The sequence below is a fragment of the Nuphar pumila genome, chromosome 15, assembly GCF_984573655.1.
Source record: "Nuphar pumila chromosome 15, dmNupPumi1.hap1.1, whole genome shotgun sequence".
In the NCBI taxonomy this organism is placed as follows: Eukaryota; Viridiplantae; Streptophyta; class Magnoliopsida; order Nymphaeales; family Nymphaeaceae; genus Nuphar; species Nuphar pumila.
The window spans coordinates 31997039-32024525 of NC_143263.1; the positions used below are offsets into that span (position 1 = coordinate 31997039).

At 36.7% G+C, this 27487-nt stretch overlaps 1 protein-coding gene across 1 annotated transcript; it reads left to right on the plus strand.

The window, feature by feature from the left end:
• Positions 1 to 27487, plus strand: LOC149815027 (uncharacterized). Its single transcript, XM_089989731.1, has 4 exons — positions 1 to 75; positions 188 to 294; positions 27047 to 27125; positions 27219 to 27487. Exons 1-4 carry the CDS (start codon positions 73 to 75, stop codon positions 27264 to 27266), a joined length of 237 nt encoding a protein of 78 aa, XP_089845857.1. The 5' UTR covers positions 1 to 72; the 3' UTR covers positions 27267 to 27487.

Genomic DNA, 27487 nt, shown 5'->3' on the forward strand with positions numbered 1-27487 from the left:
ATGAACTCCTCTCTTTCTTCCCCCCAAAGCAGAGAGAGAGAGAGAGATTTTCTTCGTTCGATCGAGATCTAAATGGTAAGCTCCCCTCTTTCTTGTCCATGATCTTGTTCCTCTTTTGTTCGTCAACCCTATGGTCTTCTCGTAGTCATTTCGCTGATGCAATCTTTTGGGCGGAAACGTTTTCTAGGGTTCGGAGTTGAAACCGATCGGCAGCCCCGTCCCGGAGGCGTGGTACCCAGCCCTCTCCGTTCTTCTTCTGGGGATAGGCCTCATGCTCACCGCTTCCTTCTTCATGTGAGCCTCGTTTCGCTTCTCTCGTATCGTTTCTCTTTCTGGGTTTGACTACTTTTAGTTTGATTAGTACCTTTTTCGCAATGAGATCGACGAATTATGATTCATATTTCTATTAATTTTTTGTGGGTTTTCTTCTTTTCCTCTCACAAGCTATTTTTCTTAGATCCCATCTTCTTTTTTGATCATTATTGTGGTCTGGTAGTTGGTTTGTTCTAATTATGAGTGGTGCATGTAAGTTGGATTAGTGAAGCATTGAATTATGAACCTGCTTGCTTTGTTGGATTTTGTTTTTCTAATTATGAGTGGGGCATGTAACTTGGATTGTAGAATCATTCGTGAATTTGATTCTGCTTTGCTCACTTTGATGTTTTGTTTAATCATGAGTGCAGCATGTAAGTTGGATTGTAGAATCATTGGTGAATTTCGATCTTGCTTTTCTGGATTTTATGTTTTGTTTAATAACGAGCGGAGCACCTTAAATTGGATTTTAGAATCATTGGCGAACTTGATCCTGCTTTGCTGGAGCCTGGATTCTGAAAATTTACTCTTTTTTTTAGGTAAATGAAATTTCTTTTTGGTGGTCTATGAATTTTGATTTTTGTGGTGTTTTATTTGGTTATGCATGAGGCAAATGTGACCTGTGTGAGTTGACATTGGATTTTCATGCATCAAATATATTCAGACAAAAATTATCGATTGAAAGATAATTTCTTAATTGTAGGCTAAGGCTCATTGAGTCTTTGAGGACTATGCTTTCATAAGTATTGATCTCCAACTTGAGAGTTTTCCATGTTGTTTTTGGACTTTATGTCTTAACGTAATGGAGGGCATCCTCTGCTTTTACATGATTCTTTGTTGTATGTGAAGGATCTCGTCACACTAATCAAAGAAGTTTGTGGTGAAGATGAAGTTTCTAGATCCCAACATGGGCATTTCAGACTGTAAAATGGAATCTAAGCTGCAAATGTCAACAATTCCAACATGTCAGAGACTTAGGTCCTGTTTGTATGTCATAGGAAACAACACCATTTCTGCGGCCCCAATTTTTTTGTGATCCAAAACCCTGGTTCTTTATGTCTTCCATATTTTGTTAGGTTTTGGTATTATTTGAGCATCAGTGGTGTTCCTACATCATCAAAATTCTACTTTTCGAAAATCAAGTTTGAAATACAAGGTACCTATGTCACATAGGTGCGGGTGCGGATACGGATGCGGCACTTTAAAAAAACTTGGGTGCGGGGTTGCGGGGAGGGTATATATATAATTTTTAACAGCTTTAAGTTAATACTACGCATATGTGTGTATTTATATATATAATATAGATAAAACTGGACTTGGTTAGGGTTAACTGAATCTACTTTTGGACAGAAATGGACCTCAGTGTGGTTGACTTCACCTGACATAAAGGAAGTCGTGTCTAAGTGTGTGGTGCCCTGTTAGAAGAGTCTGTGTTACATAGGTTTTAAGTTAACACTACGTGTATGCGTGTGCATTTATGTATATATATATATATATATATATATATATATATATAATATAGATAAAACTGGACTTGGTTAGGGTTAACTGAATCTACTTTTGGACAGAAATGGACCTTAGTGTGGTTGACTTCACCTGATACAAAGGTGTTAAAACTGCTTGGATTGGCAGTTCTATCGTGAATACCGAGAAGTAGGAGTGGGAAGAGAGGAGAGAGGAGAGGGGATTTCCTTGGAATCGGCAGCCACTTCAATCCCTGCGTGCTGCACTAAACATCATTAATGTAGAATAGGTTTACAATAATATTTTACAATGGCAAGATTGCCCTTGGTTAGTAATGTAAAATACATTATGATGTATCAAACCACGTGAGGCTATTCTATATGGATATGGATCCAGTACTGGATCCATATCCAATCTATATTCTAATACCCTCCCTCAAGTTGTACATGGGATTGAACCATGTGCAACTTGTTCTTCAGATACCAAAAGCGGTTACTTGTGAGACCTTTTGTGAACATATCAGCAACTTGGTCTTCTGAAGGCACATAGACTGGTTCAATCTCTTTGTCTGCTATCTTTTGTCTGATGAAATGTTGGTCAATCTCAATATGTTTGGTCCGACCGTGATGAACAGGATTGAAAGCAATTTGTACAACACTTCTATTATCACACATGAGGGTTGAACTTGAGATACTCTCTCCCATTTCTGTAAGGAGATGCCTAACCCAGGTTACTTCTGCTGTGGTAGCTGCCATAGATCTATATTCTGCTTCCGTGCTAGACCTTGCCACAGCTTTCTGTTTTCTGCTACTCCATGAGATAAGATTGCTTCCAATGAAAACACAGTATCCTGAAACCGACCTTCTTTCATCTGGGTCTCCTGCCCAGTCTGCATCTGTATAGGCCAATATGTCATGTTTCGGTGTTGCCCATGAAGATTGAGCATATTTGAGTCCATCACCCACCGTGCCTTTTAGATATCGGAGAATACGCTTGACAGCATCCATATGACCAGTCTTTGGTTCATGCATAAACTGAGATACTTGATTTACAGAATATACAATATCTGGTCTAGTAAAAGTAAGATACTGTAACATGCCCACTAAACTGCGATACTTGGTTGCATCAGGATACAACTCGCCATCACAAATGCTGAGTTTTTGATTGACAACACTGGGTGTAGGCACAGGTTTGCAATCTGTCATTCCTGCTTTGGCCAAAAGATCAAGAGTGTATTTGTGTTGGGTTAATGACATTTCTCCATCCTGTCTGTCCACCTCTACACCAAGAAAATACCTTAGCTTTCCAAGATCTTTCATCTTAAATCGCATACTCAGCAAAACTTTAATTTGTTGAATACGTTCTGGAGCATTTCCAGTGACCACTATATCATTAACATATATAAGTAAGAAAACTACAGCGGTTCCATCCCTGTATATGAATAAAGAATGGTCTAGTTGGGAACGAATAAAACCATGGTTCTGAATCTCTGAGGAGAAGCTTTCAAACCATGACCGGGAGGCTTGCTTTAAACCATACAATGCTCTGGTTAATTTACATACATATGCTTTTGGGTCTCCCTCTGCATAACCTTGAGGTTGCTCCATATAGACCTCTTCTTTTAAGTCCCCATGAAGGAATGCATTTTTGACATCAAGCTGACTAAGGCTCCACCCATGCTCAATGGCCAGGCCGAGGATAATGCGAATGGTTCCCATTTTCACTACTGGACTGAAGGTCTCATCGTAATCTTCACCATATTCTTGGGTGAACCCTTTGGCAACAAGACGTGCCTTGTATCGTTCAATGCTCCCATCCGGTTTATATTTAATCTTATACACCCATTTTGAGCCAACAACATTCTTATCGGGGGGACGACCAACTATCTCCCATGTTCGACACTCATGAAGTGCCTCTATTTCCTCATTCATCGCCTCAATCCATTTGTCAGATTGAACAGCTTGACAAAATCCAAGTGGTTCTTCATGTTTTTCAACCTTGGATAGGAAAATCTGAAAATCCATAGAAAAGTTATCGTAACTTACCCATTTTTCAATTGGATGCCTTATCCTGCTTGATTTTCTTGGTGCCTCCACATTATTGGGGAATGTCATGTGTTCTCCAACAGGTGCATCTGTTTGCGCTTTGGGTCTTCTTGTGTAGACATTCCCTTTGTATCTCTGACATTCTGTTTCCGACACCTTATCTGAAACCGTCTCATCATGTATGTTTTCAGGAGCCAAAGCGGTACATTCAGCAGCATGTGAGATAAGTTCAGCACTGAGCCATGGATTATACCAATTATCAGCCATATCCCCATGTTCACGACCATAGTTGGCTTTATTTTCTGGAAAGCTATTTTCATCAAAGACAACATTTCTGGAAATTCTGATCTTCTTATTGATAGGGTCATAACACCTGTACCCTTTGTGTTCATCTGCATAACCTACAAATTGGCATATAGAGGCTTTGTCCTGAAATTTGTTTCTCATGGATTTGTCAACATGTACATAACATGTGCACCCAAAAACTCGTAACTCATCATAATTAGGCTGTATACCAAAGAGAACATAATAGGGAGACTGATTTTCAAGGATAGGCATAGGAAGACGATTTATCACATAAGTGGCAGTATGAAAAGCTTCTGTCCAAAGGTTGATGGGCAAATTACAACCATGCATCATACTCATTGCACTCTCCACAATATGTCTGTGTTTACGTTTAGCAATTCCATTTTGTTGTGGAGTATACGGGCAAGAAACTCTACGATGTATCCCATTATCTTGGAGGAAGTCTAAAAACTCTTTGGAGGAATACTCACCACCTCCATCACATTGGAGAATTTGAATATTTTGGGAGAATTGATTTTTAACATAGGCATGAAAGTGACGAAAAATAAGAAAAACCTCTGATTTGTGTTTCATGAAGAATATCTAGGTAAAACGAGAGAAACTGTCAATGAAGGATACATAATATTTACTTCCAGAAGAAGAAGCATTGGGAGCTGGACCCCAAACATCAGAACATATTACCTCAAAAGGAATAGAAGATCTTTTATTTATTTGATGAAAAGGAAGTACATGACTCTTGCAAACTTGACAACTGGAACACATTTTATTCTTTAATGAAAATGAAACAGACTTTGAAAGAAAACCATTGGACATTAACTTTTCAATAAAGACTTGACTACAATGACCAAGACGAGAATGCCAGAGATCTGGCTTATTACATTTGGATAAACTTAGGACGTTTTCAGAGACATGATCAGACTTGGGCTTCAAGACACTGGAGGCTGGATCTTCATTGAAGACATACATGTTTCCACGTCGTTCTCCTTTAGCGAACATCTCCTTCGTTTGAAGATCCTTGACAAAGACAGAAGTAGGAGTAAATTCCACAGATGAATTGGTAGAGTCAACAAGTTTAGATACAGAGACAATGTTTTTCTTTATATTTGGTGCATGAACGACATCAGATAAAGAAATAGATGACTCAGACAAAGGAATAAGGACATTGCCTATGTTAGAAATAGGGTGGTGAGTCCCATCTCCAGTTACAATATTTGATTTTCCAGAATAGGGAACCAAAGTAGAGAATTTACCTGCATTGCCAGTAACATGAGTCGCTGCCCCGGAGTCAACATACCATATTCCATCATCATTCTGTTTCAAGTTCAAGTTGGCCATTGCAGATAAGAGAAGATCCTTAGCATCATCACTGACCCGAAAGGTACCTGCAGTTCCTGGTGTAGCAATATTTCTATTATTTTGCGCTCTGTTTCGATTCTGCGAGTTGAACCAACAGTTGGCTTTGATGTGACCCCGTTTATTACACTGATAGCATGTGGGAACATTCCTTGAAAAACTGGCTGTGGAATTTGGTGTGGGTAATAATCCGCGTCCACCCTGGATGGCAGTTCCCTTGCCTCTGCCACGTCCTCCTCGTGCACGATCAACTACCATCCTTGTGGCAAGAACCTCATGCGTAGATGATTGTCCAGCTGAAGCATAAGACATGCTCTTTAGAGTCATTTCGTATTGAAGGAGTTTGGCACATAATTCCTCAAAACTGAGTAATGTAGGTAAGCATAATAAGGAGGTTACAAGGACATGATATTCTTATCCCAAGGCATTCAATGTTTGTTGCACCTTTTCTTTATCTGATACTGGATATCCAACCATGGCTAATTGGTCCGTAATGCTTTTAACTTGATTTAAGAATTCAATAATGCTCATTGCCCCCTTTCTTAACATCTGAAATTCGCGTTTGAGAAACAACACTTTAGCCTCTGATATCTGACAATATGTCTGAGCTAAAACCTCCCACAAAACTTTGGATGTGCAATCATCGGGAATGGAAATCAATATCTCTTGAGATAATGTGGAAGTGATGTATGCAACAAGAGCTTGATCGCGCTTCATCCAGGAAACAAATGCAGGATTGCGAATAGTATTCGGCAATCCTCCATCTTCTTTGGTTTCGGTTATGATAAATTCTGGAGGTATAAGAGTAGATCCATCCAAGTGACCTGAAAGGTCTTGACTACGAATAAAAGGAGCAATTTGCCTTTTCCAAGTCAGGTAGTTGTTGGTAGTCAATTTTTCTGAAACTAGTTGTCCAAGGAAGTTGGAAGAAAGACCTGAATTGCCTGAAGTATCCATTGGTAGCTGATTGACAAGGAGAAGATACGGCTTGCCTGAAGTATTAGTGACTGAAACTGAAATGAAAACTCTAGTGGTTGAAGCAATAAAACGACAGAGCAATTTCAAGATAAAAGGTTAAGTAGAAGATGTTCAGAATTGATGGAGAAGAAAACAGAAAATAACGACAGCGTGGGAAAGGATTTTCAGGCGATGAATGGGAATGAAGCTGAAAGGAATCTCAGCGAAGTAAAATAAAAGAAACAGTTGATAGAAGAGAAGTATTTCAGTAGTAGAAGGAAGAGAGAAAGAAATGAATTAGGCGTGACCTGTTTCAAACTCGGTTGAAGGCTTGGCTGAAGAGGATGAAGAGCAGAAGACTCGGCTGAAGGCTCGGCTGAAGGGGATGAAGAGCAGAAGACTCGGCTGAATAGGAGGAACTCGGCTGTTCTGAAGAGGAGGATGAGAAGACTCAGCTCGTCTGTGAAACTCGTCTGAATAGAAGACTCAGCTCGTCTGTGATGGACTGTTCACGATCGCTGATGAGGGAAAATATCTCGGCTGAAGGCTTGGCAGGAAAAGGCTCACGGTAGGTCACGGCTGATGAGGGACTGTTCACGATCGCTGATGAGGGAAAAAAAAAATCTCAGCTGAATGAGGGAAAAATTTCGGCTGAAGGCTTGGCAGGAAAAGGTTCACGGTAGGTCTCGGCTGTTGAGGGACTGCTCACGATCGCTGATGAGGGAAAAATCTCGGCTGAAGGCTTGGCACTTTCACGATCCCTCACGAGAGCATTGTTATGCCCAGATTAATCGGCTGCTCTGATACCATGTTAAAACTGCTTGGATTGGCAGTTCTATCGTGAATACCGAGAAGTAGGAGTGGGAAGAGAGGAGAGAGGAGAGGGGATTTCCTTGGAATCGGCAGCCACTTCAATCCCTTGCATGCTGCACTAAACATCATTAATGTAGAATAGGTTTACAATAATATTTTACAATGGCAAGATTGCCCTTGGTTAGTAATGTAAAATACATTATGATGTATCAAACCACGTGAGGCTATTCTATATGGATATGGATCCAGTACTGGATCCATATCCAATCTATATTCTAATAAAAGGAACCCGTGTCCAAGTGTTGCACCCACATGGGTGCGGGTGCGACACATGTGCGGTACCCAGTTAGAAGAGTCCGTGTTACATAGAAAGGTACACAACAAACACACAAAGGTTCAAACAAAAAGAAGCTGAAGTTCTTGTCAAGGCCGTCCCTCATTGTTGGAGGATGAACAACCTTAACTTGTAAAGCCGGAAGCTCATATTTTATGAAAAGTGATGATTTTCAAATTATTTTAAAGTGCGGAAGAAATTCCGTGCAAACAAGGGGATACGTTAAAAGAGGCATGCAGGGTATAAGCAAATTCAGCAGAATATTTTGAAGAAAGGAAAAACTGTTTGACCAACTTGTAATGCTTTAGATGATCGTTCTATAATGTATGTCTTGTTTAAGGAAGAACTGAATATTGCTAGCTGTTGGTTGCAAACATCCTCATATCCTCTTTTACACATCTTGCATCCACAAGCATTTTGTGGTTGACTGCTTATTGAAAATCATGCTTTATCAACTTTTCTATGGTATCATCATTTCTGGATTGTGTTGCTATAGAATTTGGCCCTGATGGTATGTTCCAAAACTAAATTTTGATAGACATCTCTTGGACACTTGTAGATGGCAAAATAAGTAAGGTGTGTGGTTAATGGGATATCTCCATATTGCTATATGCTTGATGATTTAGCATGTATTTTTTATTCACAAGGTCACCATATGTTCTTCGCCTTGATAATGGATGAAACCTGTTTGCAAATGCATCCAAGGGTTTAGTACCATTATCCTTTCTACTTGCATGGTCAAACTTCCTCTCATGATAATTACTATCTTTAAGATTTAGATATAAGTTAACAATGCTCATTCGATGGAAACCAGTATACACATGAAATGCTTCCTTATTTATCGTTTTATCTTCACTTTGTAGCTTTCATTGACTATGTAGTCAAAAGCGCTAGGCGGTGCCTAGTCGGTAGACTCCTAAAAAGACTAGTCAAGGACTAACGGGACTAGTCGGTACTCGGTACCCCAATTAAAAAAATAAAAAGTGTACAAAATATACATTAAAATATGTTTATTTATTTTAATAATAAAGATGCTTTATCACATCAACTATAAACTTATACACGCTTACACAAAATATACATAGCCAGAATGTACATATATATAACTGTACATGCACACACACACACATACATATATATCTATATATTATATATATTTTGTTCATAACATATTCCGTATAACCAACAAAATATGCTTCCAGCCTTCCATAGAAAAATTGATTTTAACACACATATATTGATATATATTATATTCATAGCATTATAAGAATATGTACACGCACACATATTTAGTTATATATAAAAAAAATCATACTTCAGGCTTTCACAGGTCAGTAACACATACATATATAAATCACATATTTTCATATTAAATAATACTAAACATGCTTTTAGGCTTTTGCAGAAAAGTTCACAGAAACTCACACATATATACAAATAAAAATCATACATATGTATGCCACTTTCAGCCTTTAACAGAAAAATTCATTACAAACAAAGTAACACGCACATATAAAAAACATAATCAATTAAAATTAACTGTGTATGCTTTCAACATTTCACAGAAAAAATCCCAAAAGCAAAGTAACACAAACACACACACACACACACATATATATATATATATATGTGTGTGTGTGTGTGTGTGTGTGTCACAGGGATTCGGCTAGCAGGGTGCCACACCCTCGTTGACGCGACGCGGGTGCGGTCAACCCGACCCTGGACCATGCACCCAGGGTCATTTTGGTCCAATTTTCCGGACTTAAAAAAAAATTGCCAAGAATGTTTTTTTTAATATATGTCACAGGGATTCTCCAACTAGGTGCCGCACCCGCACCCGCACCCGATGCGGTCAACCTGACCCTAGGTGCAGTCAACGCACCAAGGGTCATTTATGTCCAACTTTTGGACTTTATATATATATATATATATATATATATATATATATATATATATATATATATATATATATATATATATATATATATATATATATATATATATATATATATATATATTTGCCGCACCCCCGCACCCACACCCATGTGACATAGGTGTGTGTGTGTGTGTGAAGTATGCAGAAATATAACTCCAGAATGCAAAAGCATTTACAAAGTCCAATAATGGACAAGCACGATGGCACAAGAGAAATATAAGTAAGAAGTTCACAATGTGACAATACAAAAGCCTTAAAAAGACAACACAAGCACGTAAAGAATAAAATCTTTATTAAAGAGAGCTTGAGAACAAATATAAGTGAAGGGGGAACACCCCTATATATACAAGAAAGGGGAGGAGCCATTGGGAGCTCCCCACTCTTGGAGTCGTTGGGGAGCTCCCGTTATGATCGTTGGGGCCCCAACGACTCCAAATGCGGGGCCCCAATATTCAAAAGAAAGAGCAAAAAAAATAAAAAGAAAAAAAAACATAAGAAAAAAAGAAATAGGTTGCTTCTAATAAACAACTTATTATATAAGTAAAAAGACTAAAATGCCCCTATTGGGCAATACAAAGGAATTGCAGATTTTATATATATATATATATGTATATATATATATATATATATGTGTGTGTGTGTGTGTGTGTGTGTGTGTGTGTGTGTGTGTTTAACACTCTTCCTCAAACTTGATGGGGAAAGTTATACCGAAAGTTTGGAAATACAAAAAAAAATCAAAGGAATCCAAGTCTTCAAGGAAAATCTCTATCTTTATTGGCATACCAGAGAATTTTGCAAATATAAGTCTTCAAATGTCTTTATTAGTGATCATCCCCAAGCACCTTCATTGGCTATCTCCACGATGTATCAAAGGTATTGTTTTCTCAGTCCATCACATCTTTAAGAACCTGTAGAGAATGAACAAACAAAAATGTTCCAAGTACACAAGAAAAATATCTTAACCCAATAGTTATAAAGTTTTAAAACCAATATATTTTAACAAACAAGAATATATTTTTTCAAACAAAATAGTACTAATTTTAGAAACATTAGATAATCATTAAGAAAGACAAGAGGAGTATCCCTCAAAGATGAATTTTTATGAAATTGAACCATAAAATCAACATATTTTTCAAGAAACCATAGCATTGATTATGAGAAAATTTAATCATTAAAGGACATATGATTCATCAAGAAGAGATAAATAATTATGCATAAATAATATCTTAAGCATTTCAATTATGCATATAATAAAAAGAAGAGCTAATTAAATTCATGCATACAATTATGTGAACCAAGCTAATACACACATATGCATCATGCAATTAAAGAATATTTAATGCACATGAAACAACAATAAAAAGATAAATATTTTCATTAATAAAATGCACATAACATGCATGAATTTAATATAAAGAATCAAATACCTTTAATTATGAACCAAAGTCCCCATCATAACAGTACACAAGTGTTTATTTAAAGAACATACTCACAAAACCCACAGAGGGGCACAACAAAAGAAGGCTCACAATATAAAGAATAAGATTATCATGAGTATGCATAAAATGCTTAAAATTTTTATCTATAAACATCTTCCATAAAAACAAGTAGTAAAAGTTTAGAAATTTTAAAGAGATTTTAAAAATCTCACATAACAAAAAAAATGATATTTGTAAATCAACACCAATTTGCAAAAAATATAAAAAAAATAAATTCTCACAAATATCGAGAAGTGATATTTTGCAAACTTCAACAATAGTTCAACGACCACAAACAATCACCTCACTAGACCTCTAAACTTAAAAAATCAAGTGTATAAGCGACTAGAACAAGAGCAAAGACATAATGCTACTAAAGGGCCAAAGACACACACGAATGTGTATATAAACATCTTTTGTCTACATATAATGACACTTTAAAACAAGTGTATCAGCGACTAGAACAAGCGCATAATGCCAACAATGAGCTAAAATCACACATGAAGGTGTGAATAAACATCTCTTGTCTATATATAATGACATTCAAAAAATCAAGTATATCAGTGATTAGATTAAGAGTATAATGCCAACAATGGGCTAAAAACACACACGAAGGTGTATATAAACATCTCGTGTCTACATATAATGACACTTAAAAACAAGTGTATCAACGACTAGAACATGAGCATAATGTCATCAATGGGCTAAAAACACACACGAAGGTATGCATAAGCATCTCTTGTCTACATATAATGACACTAAAAAAATAAGTGTATCAACTACTAGATCAAGAGTATAATCTTAATGCCAACAAAGGGCTAAAAACATACACGAAGGTGTGAACAAACATTTTTTGTTTACATATAATGACACTTAGATAAGAGGCATAAAAAGGAGAAGACACCTGAGGTAAGAAGGCTTGTAATGAAAACACACTAATGCAATCAATAAAAATATCAATTTTAACCATATTTTGAAACACCATGGTTTAAAAAATAGATAGTCATCACAAATAGACATACATAATTATAAGCATCCATAATAAAGACAATGGCTAAAAACAAATGAGCCATTCAACACACTCACAATCATAGATCACATAACTGTCAGTTAGAGTCAAACTACATGTTGACAATCTAAAATGACACAAAAAGATGTGCATACAACTCACCCCAACAAACATCTCTGATTCAACAATAACAAGGCTAAGAAGATTGATATATCATATAAAAGTCTGTGATGGACAACACAAATGCCATAAGAAGGCAATAAATACTTACTAAATCCAAACAAGTGAGTTCAAATATAAGTACCAATTTGAAAACACAAATTTCAAATCAAATCCAATAATGATAGATGGAAAACTTGGACTGAATATAGTGCAATAATATGCACATGCAATTATAAGCATCGTTAATATAAGCAAGTTATATAGAGAGATAGCTCAATCTAGATTATAAGTCTACTATGAGACAATCAATGCCATTAAAGAGGACCAAATCATGTATAGAGATTCTTAAAGAACCATATGAAAAAACAAGTACATACATTCTTACAAAGCGATCAAAAGAACTCATGTATATGCAATAATCTAAGTAACTTAAAGCCACATATCTCATATAAAAGACATGCATTTCAACAAATTTAAGCATATATGCAAGTGATAGATTTAAAGCACTAAGGGTATAATATAAAAATTTATATTTTATAAATAACAAGTATACAATGAGTCAAGAATTTTTTAACATGAACACGCATGTCCACCAAGGATCTAAGTGGACAAACACATCCATCAATAATGAACAAGTACTAAAGTGAACCATGAGAAAAACACATATAGCTCTTACAAAAGGGATTTTCTCATGATTCTTAACTTAGTATTCTATTAAAAACCAAGTATGCAACACAATATTTAAATCACATGCAAAGCATGTAAAATAATGCCATGAGATCAATAACATAATCATAAGTTCCACAAAAAAGATTAACAATATAAACACCTAATATCATAACTATTGTCCTAAAAGGACATTTATTAAAGTAAATGACTTCCCACAATAAATTATGCTCAATACCTTATGCACGAACAAACAATCTTATTCATCATGTAAAACAATTATAAGTGCATAGGGATCAAATATTAAGAAAAATTATTTTATAAGCTAAATCATAATTTTTAACACTTCATATGCTACTTTTAACATATCAAGAGTAAAGAGAAATATTAAATACAAGTTCAAGCAAAATTTCATAAAATTATACTTGTAAAATACACACAACATCATTATTTTGAAATATTAAATTATTTTAAAATATATAGCAATTTGTCAAAAAGAACAAAACCATGTTCAATAATACGAACATGATTTGACATTTATAATCATGATTTGTTAAGATAAACACCTAAATGCCAACAATACATGCTCAAACACACATAACTATATACATATATGTAGAATATGAACCGAACCCTAGAGAGAGAGAGAGAGAGAGAGAGAGAGAGAGAGAGACGGCTGAACATGAAAACAAAAAACTTAATTCATCATTAGGGCTTCTCTCTATATTAAATAGAGAGAGGCAAAACAAAGAAATTACATCTAAGTCCTTATGAAAATAATATTTCAGAAAACCTCTAAGAAAGAACAACTTAACCTAAAAACCACCTATTCTCAACACTCCCCCTCAAGCTGGAGCATAGATATCTATCATGCTCAGCTTGTCACAGCATCTGGAGAAATTTGGCATAGCAAGAGGCTTTGTAAACATATCTGCAACTTGGTCTTCAGACTTTAGGTATTTTGTAGTGATATGACCAGCTTGAATCATATCTCTTACATAGTGGCAATCAACCTCAATGTGCTTTGTTCTCTCATGAAAGACAGGATTGTTTGCTATATATGTTGCCGCTTTGTTATCACACATCATGGTCATTGGAGAGGAAACCTTCACCTGAAGATCATTAAGAACAGTGCGAACCCATATCAATTCAGCAGCTGTTTGGGCCATAGCCCGATATTCTGATTCTGCACTCGACCTGGAAACCACATTTTGTTTCTTACTTCTCCATGAAATCAAGTTGTCTCCCAGAAACACACAGAATCCTGTGGTAGACTTTCTATCTACTACAGATCCAGCATAGTCAGCATCAGAATAGGCTACTATCTCTAGAGTTCCACCTTTCTTGAACAGTAACCCCTTTCCAGGTGAGGATTTTAGATATCTGAGAATCATTATGGCTGCATTCCAGTGTACCTCAGTTGGTTTGTCCATGAACTGGCTAACTTTGCTTACTGCTAAAGCAATATCTGGTCTGGTCACAGTTACATATAGTAACTTCCCTACTAGGGAGCGATAGCGTTTGCTATCAACAGGTTTTGACCCTTCTTCAACTAACTGAACTTTATGGTCCATGGGAATATTTGCTGGTTTAGCTTCCAACATGCCTGTTTCCTTTAATAAGTCAGGAACATACTTCCGTTGAGACAAAACCATCCCTTCACGGCTTCTAGCAACTTCTATACCCAAAAAATACCTGAGTGAACCAAGGTCTTTTGTAACAAAGTGTTTGTGAAGATGAGCCTTTGTGGCTTCAATAGCTTTCACATCATCTCCTGTAAGAATGATGTCATCCACATATACTACCATAACAACTATGCCAGAGCTAGTTTTCTTTATAAAAAGTGTATGATCTGCTGCTGATCTGTTAAAACCAAAGCTTGACATCACTTCAAACAACTTTTGAAACCATGCACGATGACTTTGTTTCAAGCCATAAATCGCCTTTCTCAATTTGCACACCTTATGACACTCCCCCTCAACCTTAAAACCTGGAGGTTGTTGCATGTAAACGGTCTCAGAGAGATCCCCATAAAGAAATGCATTTTTCACATCTAATTGACACAAGTTCCAGCCATGCTGAACAACTACTGAGAGAACAAGACGGATGGTACCCATCCGTGCAACAGGAGAAAAAGTTTCAAAGAAGTCAATTCCATATGTCTGGGTATACCCTTTCGCGACTAATCTGGCCTTGTACCTTTCAATAGAACCATCAGATTTGTACTTTATTGTATATACCCATTTACAACCAACAATGTCAGCATCTGCTGGGGAATCAACTAGATCCCAGGTATGCTGAGATACCAAAGCTGTCATTTCTTCTTGCATAGCCATCTTCCAGCGATTATCAAGTGCTGCCTGCTGATAGTTCAGAGGAATGGTTTCAGCCGACAAGGCTGAAATAAATGACTTCATCTGATGTCCAATTCTGGCATGGGAGACAAAATGAGATATGGGATATAAGGTGCATTGTCTTGTCCCTTTTCGTAGAGCAATAGGCCTGTTATCATCATCCTGAAGATCACTATTGTCAGTAGAACTTACCTCAGGAGAAGAAGAAGATGAAGGCTCTTGCGGAAGTGGAGCTCTACGCATATATACCAATGGAGGATTATTAAATCTGGAAGAGGATGAAGTTTGGTTCGGTAAGGAGGGCACAGATTCCAAAGGAAAAGGAGGTATAGGTAATGGAAAAGACTCAGCTGGATCAACTTGCAGCGGAGAACCGGAACTAGAGTAATATGGAGAGGATTCCAGGAAAGATACGTCCGCACTGACATACTCTCGGCGAGAAATAGGATCATAACATCGATAGCCCTTTTGATTTTTTGGATAACCAATAAATATGCATTTTGTAGCTTGAGCGGCTAATTTATCACGGTCAGGGCCAAGTTTGTGGACAAAATAAACACATCCAAATATTTTTGGTGAGAAAGAAAAAAGTGGGGCATTAGGTTTTAGGATATGTAATGGAATTTGATCACCCACAGAAGACGAAGGCATGCGGTTGATCAGATAGCAAGCAGTGGTAATCGCATCACCCAGTATAACGCAGGAACATTGGATTGAATCATAATGGTCCTGGCAACATCAAGGAGGTGCCGATGTTTTCGCTCAGCCACCCCATTTTGTTGAGATGAATAGGCACAAGAAGTTTGGTGTTGGATGCCATGATCTTGGTAAAATTGTAACAGACCTTTTGATTTAAACTCGAGAGCATTATCAGTGCGAACAATCTTGACAATAGATTCAAACTGAGTTTTTATTTCAAGAATTAGGGATTTGATAAGACTTGGAACTTCAGATCGTTCTTTTATTAAAAATACCCATGATAACTTAGAGAAATCATCAACAATAACAAGATAATACCGACACTGAGTCCTAGTAGGAATCTTACTAGGACCCCATACATCTGCATGAAGAAGTTCAAAAACTTTATTACTAGACTGACTCAGACTCAAGGGGAACGAACTTCGATGATGCTTGCCCAACTGACATACTTTACACTGAAATGATGTGGTGGAAGGAATCTGAGGAAAGACCGACCGAAGCTTTGACAATGAAGGATGACCAAGACGACGATGCCACTGAACAGGACTGAATGAATGTTCCACTGCAGCATGAACAAAACCCATTGGATGATGTAGGTAGTAAATTCCATTTTCTTCATAGCCTCCACCAATCTTCTTCCCCGTCAGCAAATCCTGAAAATGACAACCCATAGGATCAAATATTACTCTACAATTTTGTTCTTTTATAAAGCAACTAACAGAAAGTAAACTTTGAGAAAAGTTTGGAGCATGAAGAGCATTTTTCAACTGTAATGAGGAGGATATAGAAATATTTCCCTGACCAACAACCGGGGAGGAGCTCCCATCGGCTAATGAGACTCCAAGTTGAGCCTTAATGACCTTTAGATCTGAAAAAACACGTGAATTTCTACACAAATGTCTGGATGCACCAGAGTCAATAACCCACTTACTATCATTCGGATGGAGATGATTCCCGGTTGAATAGGCAATACCGGCTACAGGAGAAGTGGAACTCAAAGGTCGAAGAGCAATCAACTCATCATATTCCGCACGACTAAGGGTGATACTACTTTCATTTGCAGTGATATTCTCTTGTGCATTTGTTGCCTCAATAGTAGTAACATGAGCTTTAGGGTTATATGACTTTGATGCAGAAGGGATTGGTCGACCATGCTTATCCCAACAACGATCTTCTAAATGTCCAGATTTTCCACAGAATGTACATTGAAGCTTTCCTCTACCTCCCATACCACGTCCACGTCCTCGTCCTCTGATATTCTGAATATTTCCACGGCCATAACTAGATGGGACAACAAGAGCAGATGTCTGAGTCATTGGCTGAGATTGTGGCAGAGATATCGCAAGTCTACTCAGACGATTGTAAGCGTCAACAAGAGTGGGAACATCTGAACCAGTCAACATTTGAACTTTTGCAACAGAAAAATCTGAAGAGAGACCTGTAAGAAAACGAGCAACCATGGTTTGTTCTTGATGATCCTTTTGCTTCGAGCAACACAGAGGCCGGTGAGCATTAAGTCTTTCAAACGCAGCTTTGACAGAGGCATAGTACTGGGCCAAGGTCTGATCTCCCTGTTGCAAGTTATATATTTCCTGTTCGACTTGTAGGATACGACTCACATTCGTTTCTTGTGAGTATGTATCACGAAGATTGTCCCACATTAGTTTGGCTGTATTATAATAGATCAATCCATCTGCAATATGGGGTTCAACACTGTTCATGATCCATGACATAACTATGTCATTATCTTTATCCCAAGTAACATATTTTCCCAATTTCTCAATGGGTTCGCCTTCCAACAAAATATGTTTTCGACGATGTCCAGATACCGACATCATAAAAGTTCTGGACCACCTGGCATAGTTGGTTTCATTCAACCTAACAGAAGAGCCATACGCGAAGGGGTTGGCAAACGCCTTATACTCCCCAATATGTTCCATTTTGGAATCACCTTTCGACGTTTCAGCCATACCAAAAAAAACTCACTTGAACAGCAAGTGTTCAAGAAGAATTTTTTTTTTCTTCAACTCAGCAGGAAATCATACCTGCTGTTCCACAAAATAAAGTTCAATCCAGCAGGAAATCACACCTGCTATTTTCCATGACAGAAGAGTAACTTCAGCTTCCGTGCTTCCTTAAAAACAACACTCGACACAACAGGAAGTCATTGAAAAACACATTCTGAAATAAACCAACCCACACAAAAAAAAACTAAATTTCAGTTGCTGTAGATACCACGGAAATCCCGAACCTTGCTGCACCCAAACACATCACCACACATGATAGAATGCAGTCGCAAAACACAATGTTCACTAAACCTGCTGTTCTCCAACATATAAGGCATGACATCCAGTAAATATCACACACAATCAGCTTCTGCAAGAACTCAACACTTACGGCCACACAAAAAAAAATATTTCTGTTGATCCCAAACAGCAGGAACACACCTCGACAAGAATTCAGCACTCACGACAACAGAGAAAAATTCTGTTACTTCCAACCATCAGGAATACCCTTCGACAACTCATGAACCAAAAACAAAACTCGTCATAGCAGCAACAAGACTCGGCACCACCAGGTTGCAACAGGAAATCCCGATGAGGAGAACTGATTTAGATTTTCTCCTAAGATCTGAACCGCAATCAAACTCCCAACAGCGTAGGTAGTCACGAGGAGAGAAAACAAAAAGAAGGACGAGGAGGTACGACACTCACAGCAGGCATCCACGACCAGCAGATGATACGACACCCACAGCAGGCATCCACGACCAGCAGCATGCCCAAATTTTTTTTTTTAAATTGCTGACCTGATTAGAAACATTACTCAGCGTGATCGAAGTTTGATCACGATCATGAAAGCCTCCACGATCGACTGTGTTCTGGTAAAACACGATCATGCTCCCACGTCATAGTCGATATCTCGATCACGCTCCCACGTCACAGTCGATCACGTTCCCACGATCGGGCTGTGCTTTGATACCATGTAGAATATGAACCGAACCCTAGAGAGAGAGAGAGAGAGAGAGAGAGAGAGAGAGAGAGACGGCTGAACATGAAAACAGAAAACTTAATTCATCATTAGGGCTTCTCTCTATATTAAATAGAGAGAGGCAAAACAGAGAAATTACATCTAAGTCCTTATGAAAATAATATTTCAGAAAACCTCTAAGAAAGAACAACTTAACCTAAAAACCACCTATTCTCAACATGATTTGTCATTTATACGAACATGATTTGTCAAAAAGAACAAAACCATGTTCAATAATACGAACATGATTTGACATTTATAATCATGATTTGTTAAGATAAACACCTAAATGCCAACAATACATGCTCAAACACACATAACTATATACATATATATATCAAAGCAAGTTTTGAAAAAATTTAAGACTCAAACATGATTTCAAAACATACATATATCTAGTTTGCTTAAAAAAATAACCAAATAAGTTTTAATAAGAAAACAAGTCCAACGATGATTAAAAAACCATTTAAAGATTTTTTTTAAATAACAATATATATATATATATATATATATATATATAACGATAAAGAAAATAAGTGTTTTCTCATGCATAATGCATAAACTAAATAACATGAAAAATACTTAAAAATGTAAGATACATACTGGGTAAATATTTTCCTTGAATCCAAGCCACACAACGATCATGAATCCTTCATGAAGCAAGAACTCGAACCAAAGAATCCCAAGACCCAAAAGAAGCAAAAAATGCCAAGAAGAGTTTCTTGGCTTTGATACCATGTAAAGAAGTATGCGGAAATATAACTAAAGAATGCAAAAGCATTTACAAAGTTCAATAATTGACAGGCACGATGGCACAAGAGAAATATAAGTAAGAAGTCCACAATGGGACAATACAAAAGCCTTAAAAAAGCAACACAAGCAAGTAAATAATAAAATTTTTATTAAAGAGAGCTTGAGAACAAATACATGTGAAGGGGGAACACCCTTATATATATATATACAAGAAAAAGGAGGAGTCATTGGGAGCTCCCCACTCTTGGAGTCGTTGGGGAGCTCCCAACGGTCATATTTATGACCGTTGGGGCCCTAACGACTCCAAATGCGGGTCCTCAATACTCAAAAGAAAGAGCAAAAAGAATAAAAAGAAAACAAGAAAACATAAGAAAAAAAGAAATAGGTTGTTTCTAATAAACAACTTATTATACAAGTAAAAAGACTAAAATGCTCTTATCGGGCAATACAAAGGAATTACGGATTATATATATAAATATGTGTGTATATATATACATACGTATGTATGTATGTATATATATATGTATTTTTAAAAATACAAAACATAATCAATATATATAATTAACTAAGCATGTTTTTATCATTTCACAGAACAAATCACAAAAGCACACACATACATATAATTATATATACAAAAAAGTAACAAAATACATGTAATAATAATAAAAAATGACTAAACTGTCTTCACATCTATGCGAGAGCAACTTATTTGCCGATTGGGCACCCCAATCGACATCTAGTGGGTAAAATTGGCACCTTTTAAGGTACCCACCTAGGAATTGAAGCTAGGCGTTTTATTTACGCTTAGACCGACTAGGCACTAGTTGGGCTCTTTTGACTGCATAGTTCATTGATCATAAGCTAAAGATCAACTTTATCTTGAATGTTTGTGGCCTATGTCACCTGGGTACGGGACACGACAATTTCAAAAAATGAAGGTACGGGGACACGACTATATATGTGTATATATATATATATAGAGAAAGAAAATCATTTTTTAGCTTCGTTGAAAAAAAAACTTGTTTTTTAATTCAAACCTTGTCAACGAAACCAACTTGGTTTAACTTAGTTATAAAAGGGGAAGGGCCTCTTCTCTCTCTCTATTTGTTGCAGCGAGATGGAGAAGAAGAAGAGGAGGGGAGGAGGTACACCCACACACTCTCTCTCTCTGTGTGTTTATTGCAGCGAGAAGAAGAAGAGGGAGACAAAGAGGGGGAAGATGGGAGAGAGGGAGACAAAGAGGGGGAAGCTGAAAGAGTGAGGGAGACAAAAAGGGGGAAGCTGAGAGAGAGAGAGAGAGAGAGAGAGAGAGAGAGAGAGAGAGAGAGAGAGAGAGAGAGAGAGAGAGAGAGAGTTTTGGGGGGAGCGGGGCAACTTTGTTTTTTATGACGTGGTGTACCTGCACTGTGCCCGGTGCCCATACTCGTGTCAACATGGGTACGGCAGCTGAACCGCCATGTCACAATTACATAGTTTGTGGCAAATCGCAAATGGGCATAACTGTCCTAAAGGACCGAGCATGACCTGCATGTTTTGGGCTGAGTTCTTCTATGAGGTTGATGAGCTGGCTGGTGTACCTTTGCCAGGACTATGTACTGTATGCACAATGTTACATCCTAGGTTATAATGCTGAGTGTTCATGGGCTTGATATACCAAGTGACTTTAAGTTTTAACCTATGTCACACAGGTGCGGGTGCGGATGCGGTGATTCGGCACTTTAAAAAAACTTGGGTGCGGGGGTGTGGGGAGGGTATATATATAATTTTTAACATTTTTAAGTTAACACTACGTGTATGTGTGTGCATTTATGTATTTATATACATAATATAGATATAACTGTGCATTTATGTATTTATATACATAATATAGATATAACTGGACTTGATTAGGGTTAACCGAATCTACTTTTGGACAAAAATGGACTTCAGTGTGGTTGACTTCACTTGACACAAAGGAAGCCGTGTCCAAGTGTCGCACCCGCATGGGTGCAGGTGCGACGCGGGTGCGGTTCCCTGTTAGAAGGGTCCGTGTTACATGGGTTTTAACCATGTGTGCTGACCTAGGCTAGGTTTGGGCAACCTGTGGTCTTCTGGTTTTGGTGTTTAGCTCCATTCATACATCATTAATCATTGGGTGGTTCAGTTGAAATCCTTGATGTGTTCAATCTAATCTTTGTGGAGATTTATGAGCAGAAAAATATGCATATTTTAACATTTTTGTGGAATAAGATATAGATGTCTGTATGAATTGATTTGTAATTTGTGTGTTCTAGAGTATGAAGCAGAATTATATCCTTTTTACACGATTTCACCATATCAAAATGTTCTTGATTGATAGAATGTGTAAGATAGATGCCTGTTTTCCCATCAAAGGAGAAATGGATATCTGTAAATTTGTTTCGAGATACATTGATAAATTTTGTGCAGCATAGTTGTGGGAATATTTTACATGATCAATCTGAAAGACGAGATTAAAAATAAATATGAGAGGTGGACCATTCATTATTTTACAGATTTATTACCTTTTTTCACTTAATTCAACTGTAGAGTTGTTTGGTATTTGGACGTAGTAGACTGATATTGAGGAAGATAGCTGCATTCTCATCCTTCAATGTGTTCATTCTGGGTTGACGTGTTTATTGGTCCTAAAACATTTAGAACATCCAAATGAAATGATCACATTTAAATTCCATCAAAAGGAGCAAGTCTGATGCAAAGGATTTCTGTGAAGATGTTTTAAGGTAGTGTGGATCTTAATCTATGTAGATGTCCACTGTGGTGTTAAATGAAAAAATGGTTGGAGCAGAGATTGATGGGCATATTAAGACACCCAAAAAGACTTCTCCACATTTTCTAAAGGAGGACTTCTGCATGAATCTCTAGTACTCGTTCTTCATTGAGTCTGGTCTGGCGGAATAATTTAGCATGAAATACTACTAGTTTTAATTGATTCATTGCTTAACATTGGTTTTATTTGCTAGACCCCATAACGCAAGTGAATCTGACGATCTAGTGTATATAATTTTATGACAGAAGAATTAAAGATAACCTTTATAATCATGCTAATGAGACTTAAAAAACCAAGTTAGTGGTATATAAAGTAATAGGGAACTGACAGGAACTAAAAGTTAGATAAAATGTACAAGTGAAAAAATAGAATATTTAGAAAGAGGAATGAGCTGTCACATGGATAGGGATGCGAGTGCTGGACACGATGCTTGCTTTGTAGGATAAAGTAATTTTCAAAAAATTAGGATGCAGGAACATTTGGCTGTACACACACACACACACGTGTGTGTGTGTGTGAAAAACAATAATTCTTAATCGCTATAATGAGCAACATCAATTAATGAAATTATGTTGAAATTGATCATAAATAAGAAAAAGAAAGGTGAATATGAAATAAGTAAATGAGATCACAGAAGAAAATGGATAAAGTTAATGACACAGTGTTGACTGTGTGTGAAACTGGTTTGTATCCATGAAGTGTCCAAGTGTCGTGTCATATCGACATGGGATATGCATGCTAAGTGAAGTGTCCGTGTGACATAGGGAATGAGGTTGTAAATAACAAGATAGAAAAACAAAATAAAAAATGGAAGGTATGGAATTTTGTAATGATACATGAACATCTTTTTATAATAAAGAAACTGAGAGTTTTAAAAATTTCTTTTTAAGTGATGAATTAGAACCTCTACCACTTCTTCCGTGCATGCACAGATACAGTTTATCAACTCATTTACTATTGTTGATTGGTCGCGGGTTGGGCTAAAATTTTGTGGATGAGCCGATTTGTCCCAGACCAGGCCCAGCTTGATGGATAACCAGGATGGAGCTTTGGTTTGTGGTCTGAACTCTAAAAAAGTTGCTAGTTAGCCTGCTTTGACAAAAAAATACTGACTATGCTATGATTCTAAAACATGGTTGCTCATGATCTGGGCATGGCATGATGATGGGCCAGGCCAAGCTCGACCCTTAACTTGCTCGCAATGATGCATAAAAACTAGCCCAGGGTGGCTTGACCCATTTATGGTTCAGCTATTAGTTGATACACTTGCATGATTACATATTGAGTGCCTGACCATATTATTCTTCCAAGAAGACTTTGGAGACAGACTATTTGGTCCTGTAAACATAGTTCTAAATGCGTTAGATGTTCTAGTGGGTACTTTGGTGTAAAAACTGGTCATAATGGTTTGCTAAGAAATATTTAAGTCCCGGAATATAAAATGTCTGTAACTCTTTCATTAACTTTAACTTGCTAAATCAAGGCTGGCCCATGTTTTCTGTTGGTGTCATTGTCACAAATATTGGTCTGCACTATATCTCGGCAAGCTAAATCTCACAATAATAAAGGTTGCATTGATAAATCTTGGGAAAATCTCAGAAAAATCTCGTCACTAAAAAAATATAAAAATAAGAAAAAAATATGTTTAGATAATAAACTTAATTATAGAAATGTAAATAAAAGTTAAAAATATTGAAATATAAAAAATGTAAAGAAAGAAGAAAAAACATATTTACAATGTAGAAAAAGAAATATAAAAGTGGCTGAAAATATCATGATATTGCCGTGATAATATTACAATAAATATGATTTTGAAAATCATGTGATATTTTACCTTTTACATCATTTACCCCCAAAAAAGATGTAGGCAATATTTTTAATATATAGCTGATATTTGGGACTATGGTTGGTATTAAGTGTTAACCATCATCCTCATTCTTAGGGCCATTGAGATAGAATAAGCTCCTAGAAGGCTGCTTATTCAGTAGGGAAATATGCCATTAATCTGGGTTGGTCCTAGATGGGCCTTCTAGTTTTCGTATGATATTTCAACTTGGAGCCTGGACTGTTATTACATCTCTTTTTTGTGTTGGTGATTTGCTACATTCTTGTTCATTGATCACATTAAATCCCAAAAAATATTTGAGGTGCATTAACAGCCAAAATTAGTAAGTAAATGAGTCCATGAAGTTAGTTTTTGAAAGCATTTTGATTTGGAAAGTTACCTGCCATCCTCACAATTTTTCTAGAATAGTAGAGAATTGCACACCTCAATTTGACCCATAATCCTTCCTTAAAACCTTCTAGGACAGGAAGCTAAACCCTCCATGCACCTTAACCAGATGTTAATGTTTTCCATTCCCATGGCTATTTCTTGACCTCATGTTTGATAAGAGATTTTACAGATCATGAAGTCGGTTTCGGTAGATGATGTTATTCACAATTGTATTTGAAGAAGATGCGTGTGAAATTTACTAGTTGCTCTGTTAGGTGCAAATGTGAGGACGAATTATTAGATCACCTGCTCTGATTTTGTATAGCATTCTAGAATCCCTTTAGAGTGGCTTGGCCAAGACCTGAGGTATCAGTGAAGCCAGCTGTTTAGGCAAGAGAACTACTTTTAGGCCCTTGGACCGAATCCATGGATAAGAATTGGAAGATCATTTGGTGATGATGGTTACTGTGACCTTGGTTGTACTGGTGGTTAAGAGAAATCAGTGAGTTACATGTTAGGCAGTCCGACATCCGTCATTTACAAAATGGGATTTAGCGGAATCCTGTGTAGTCAAAAGCGCTGGGCAGTGCCTAGTCTGTAGACCCCTAAAAAGACTAGTCGAGGACTAGGCGGGACTAGTCGGTATCTCAATTAGAATATAAAAAAGTATACAAAATATAAATAAAAATATGTTCAATTCTTTTACTAATAAGATGTTTTCATCACACAAGTACAAAATTACACATGCTTTCACAAAATATATTAATGTACATAACCAGAATATACATACATATAATTGTGCACACATGGATATGTATATATATATATTCAATTATTCATAACATATGCAGTATAATCAACAAAATATGCTTTCAGCTTTTCACAGAAGCACAATACACATACATATATAAATAACATATTACATAATCCTTAATACTAAACATGCTTTCAGGCTTTTATAGAAAAAATCATCAGAAACAAAGTAACACACATATAAAAAAACATAATCAAGTAACACACATATATAAAAAAACATAATCAATTAAAATTAACTGCTTATGCTTTCAATGTTTCACAGAAAAAATCCCAAAAGCAAAGGTTAAGGTGCTCCCCGAGTACCTACTCCAACCTAATAGAAGCTTTAGATTTTCAAAATTTTTATTTTATTTTTGTTGATCAGACCCTATAGATATGATCTATAAGCATTATTTAGTAGAAAACAAGTTTTGGATCATGTGATTATAGCATACATGTATGTTTTTTAAGACCTTTAAAAATCAACAACTCACAATGTATCAAAATTTTATGACTTAAAAAATCCTATTTTTATGTCCAAAAAACATGATCCAAAGTGTGATTCCTATCAAATAAACTATGTTTGGTACATCCATAAGATTTAATTGAGAAGATACAACCTACAACGATGATTTCTAGTATGTGGGAGTAGGTACTCCCGGAGCACCATAGCATTGCTCTCTCTCTCTCTCTCTATATATATATATATATAAAGCATGTTTTTATCATTTCACAGAACAAATCACACAAACACATGCACATGTATATAATTATATATATACAAAAAATAACAGAATAGATATAATAATAATAAATAACTAAACTGCCCTCATGTTTAGGTGGGGGCAGCTTAGTGGTCGAGTAGGTGCCTTAGTCGGTACCTAGTTGGCAAAATTGATACCTTTTAAGGTACCCACCTAGAAATTGCAAAGCCTATGTGTTTTACTTACGCCTAATCTGACTCGGCAGACTAGCTGGTGCCTAGTCGGGGCTTTTGACTACATAGGCGGGACCTGGTTTATCCAGGGTATTTCCCTATTTGGTGCTGCCTAATAATTGTATTTTCTATATATATTGATTCCTTATCACCTGTGTTTATTTTTTAGAGGACCTTATCACCTTTGCTAATAAATTTTCATTCCCTTGAAAAAAAGACTTTAATTCAGGGGATATAGTGTATTTCAGGGTATTTGATTGATCTCTAATATTCAGCGAGAGATATATGAATGATGAATTCTAATGATTTATGCCCTGCTCTACCATTGACAAGTGTAATTACTCTGATACAATTGGAAATTGGCAATTCTATCATATGCCATAGTGTTGAAACTATTTGCAGTTCTCGGTATTGGAGAACTAGCTTCTAAATTGTTTGCATGTGAAAGTGGACATCTTCATCTTTCTGTTAAATATGTTGAATTTAATAGCAGACAAACTTGTTGAACTGGGCAGAAGATTGGTTGCAGTGCATCCTTCCTTTCAAGAATTACACAATCAATTGAATATTTCCTGTGTTATCACCTCCATTTCGTTTTTTTTTTCTGTTCCATTATCTGGTTCTGAGATAAATTGTCATTCAGATATGAAGCCACTTCATCCAGGCGAAACCGTAGCCTTTCAAAGGAGCTTACTGCTGGTGCTGTGTCTTCCATATTCCTGGTAGGTCACTAATATCTTTGCTGCTTGCATTGCCCTGTACGTGTATGTTGATGGCACCTAACAAACCTTGTTTTCTTTCTTTTTCACTTGCAGGGCTTTGGATCCTTGTTCTTGCTCTTAGCTACCGGAGTATATGTTTGAACTTTGAAACATTTTGCATGAAATGAAGTTTGTTGGACAGATCATGTTTACGAGTTTTTTTAGTATTTCTGCATAAAATTGATTACAATGGATAGTGAATGACAAATTTTGGTACTGTGTGTGAACATCCTTCAGCAACCTTGGGGATTTAAGATTGCATTTGGATGCACTGTGGACATTTTGAACACTGGTATCTGAGACAACACGTTCAATGTGTTTTC

What these genes read in the sequence shown, in the direction of transcription:
- LOC149815027 (XM_089989731.1), top strand. An exon ending in CTCACCGCTTCCTTCTTCAT is followed by an intron (nt 295 to 27,046) that starts GTGAGCCTCGTT and finishes ATTGTCATTCAG; the next exon opens with ATATGAAGCCACTTCATCCA. An exon ending in CTGTGTCTTCCATATTCCTG is followed by an intron (nt 27,126 to 27,218) that starts GTAGGTCACTAA and finishes TTTCACTTGCAG; the next exon opens with GGCTTTGGATCCTTGTTCTT.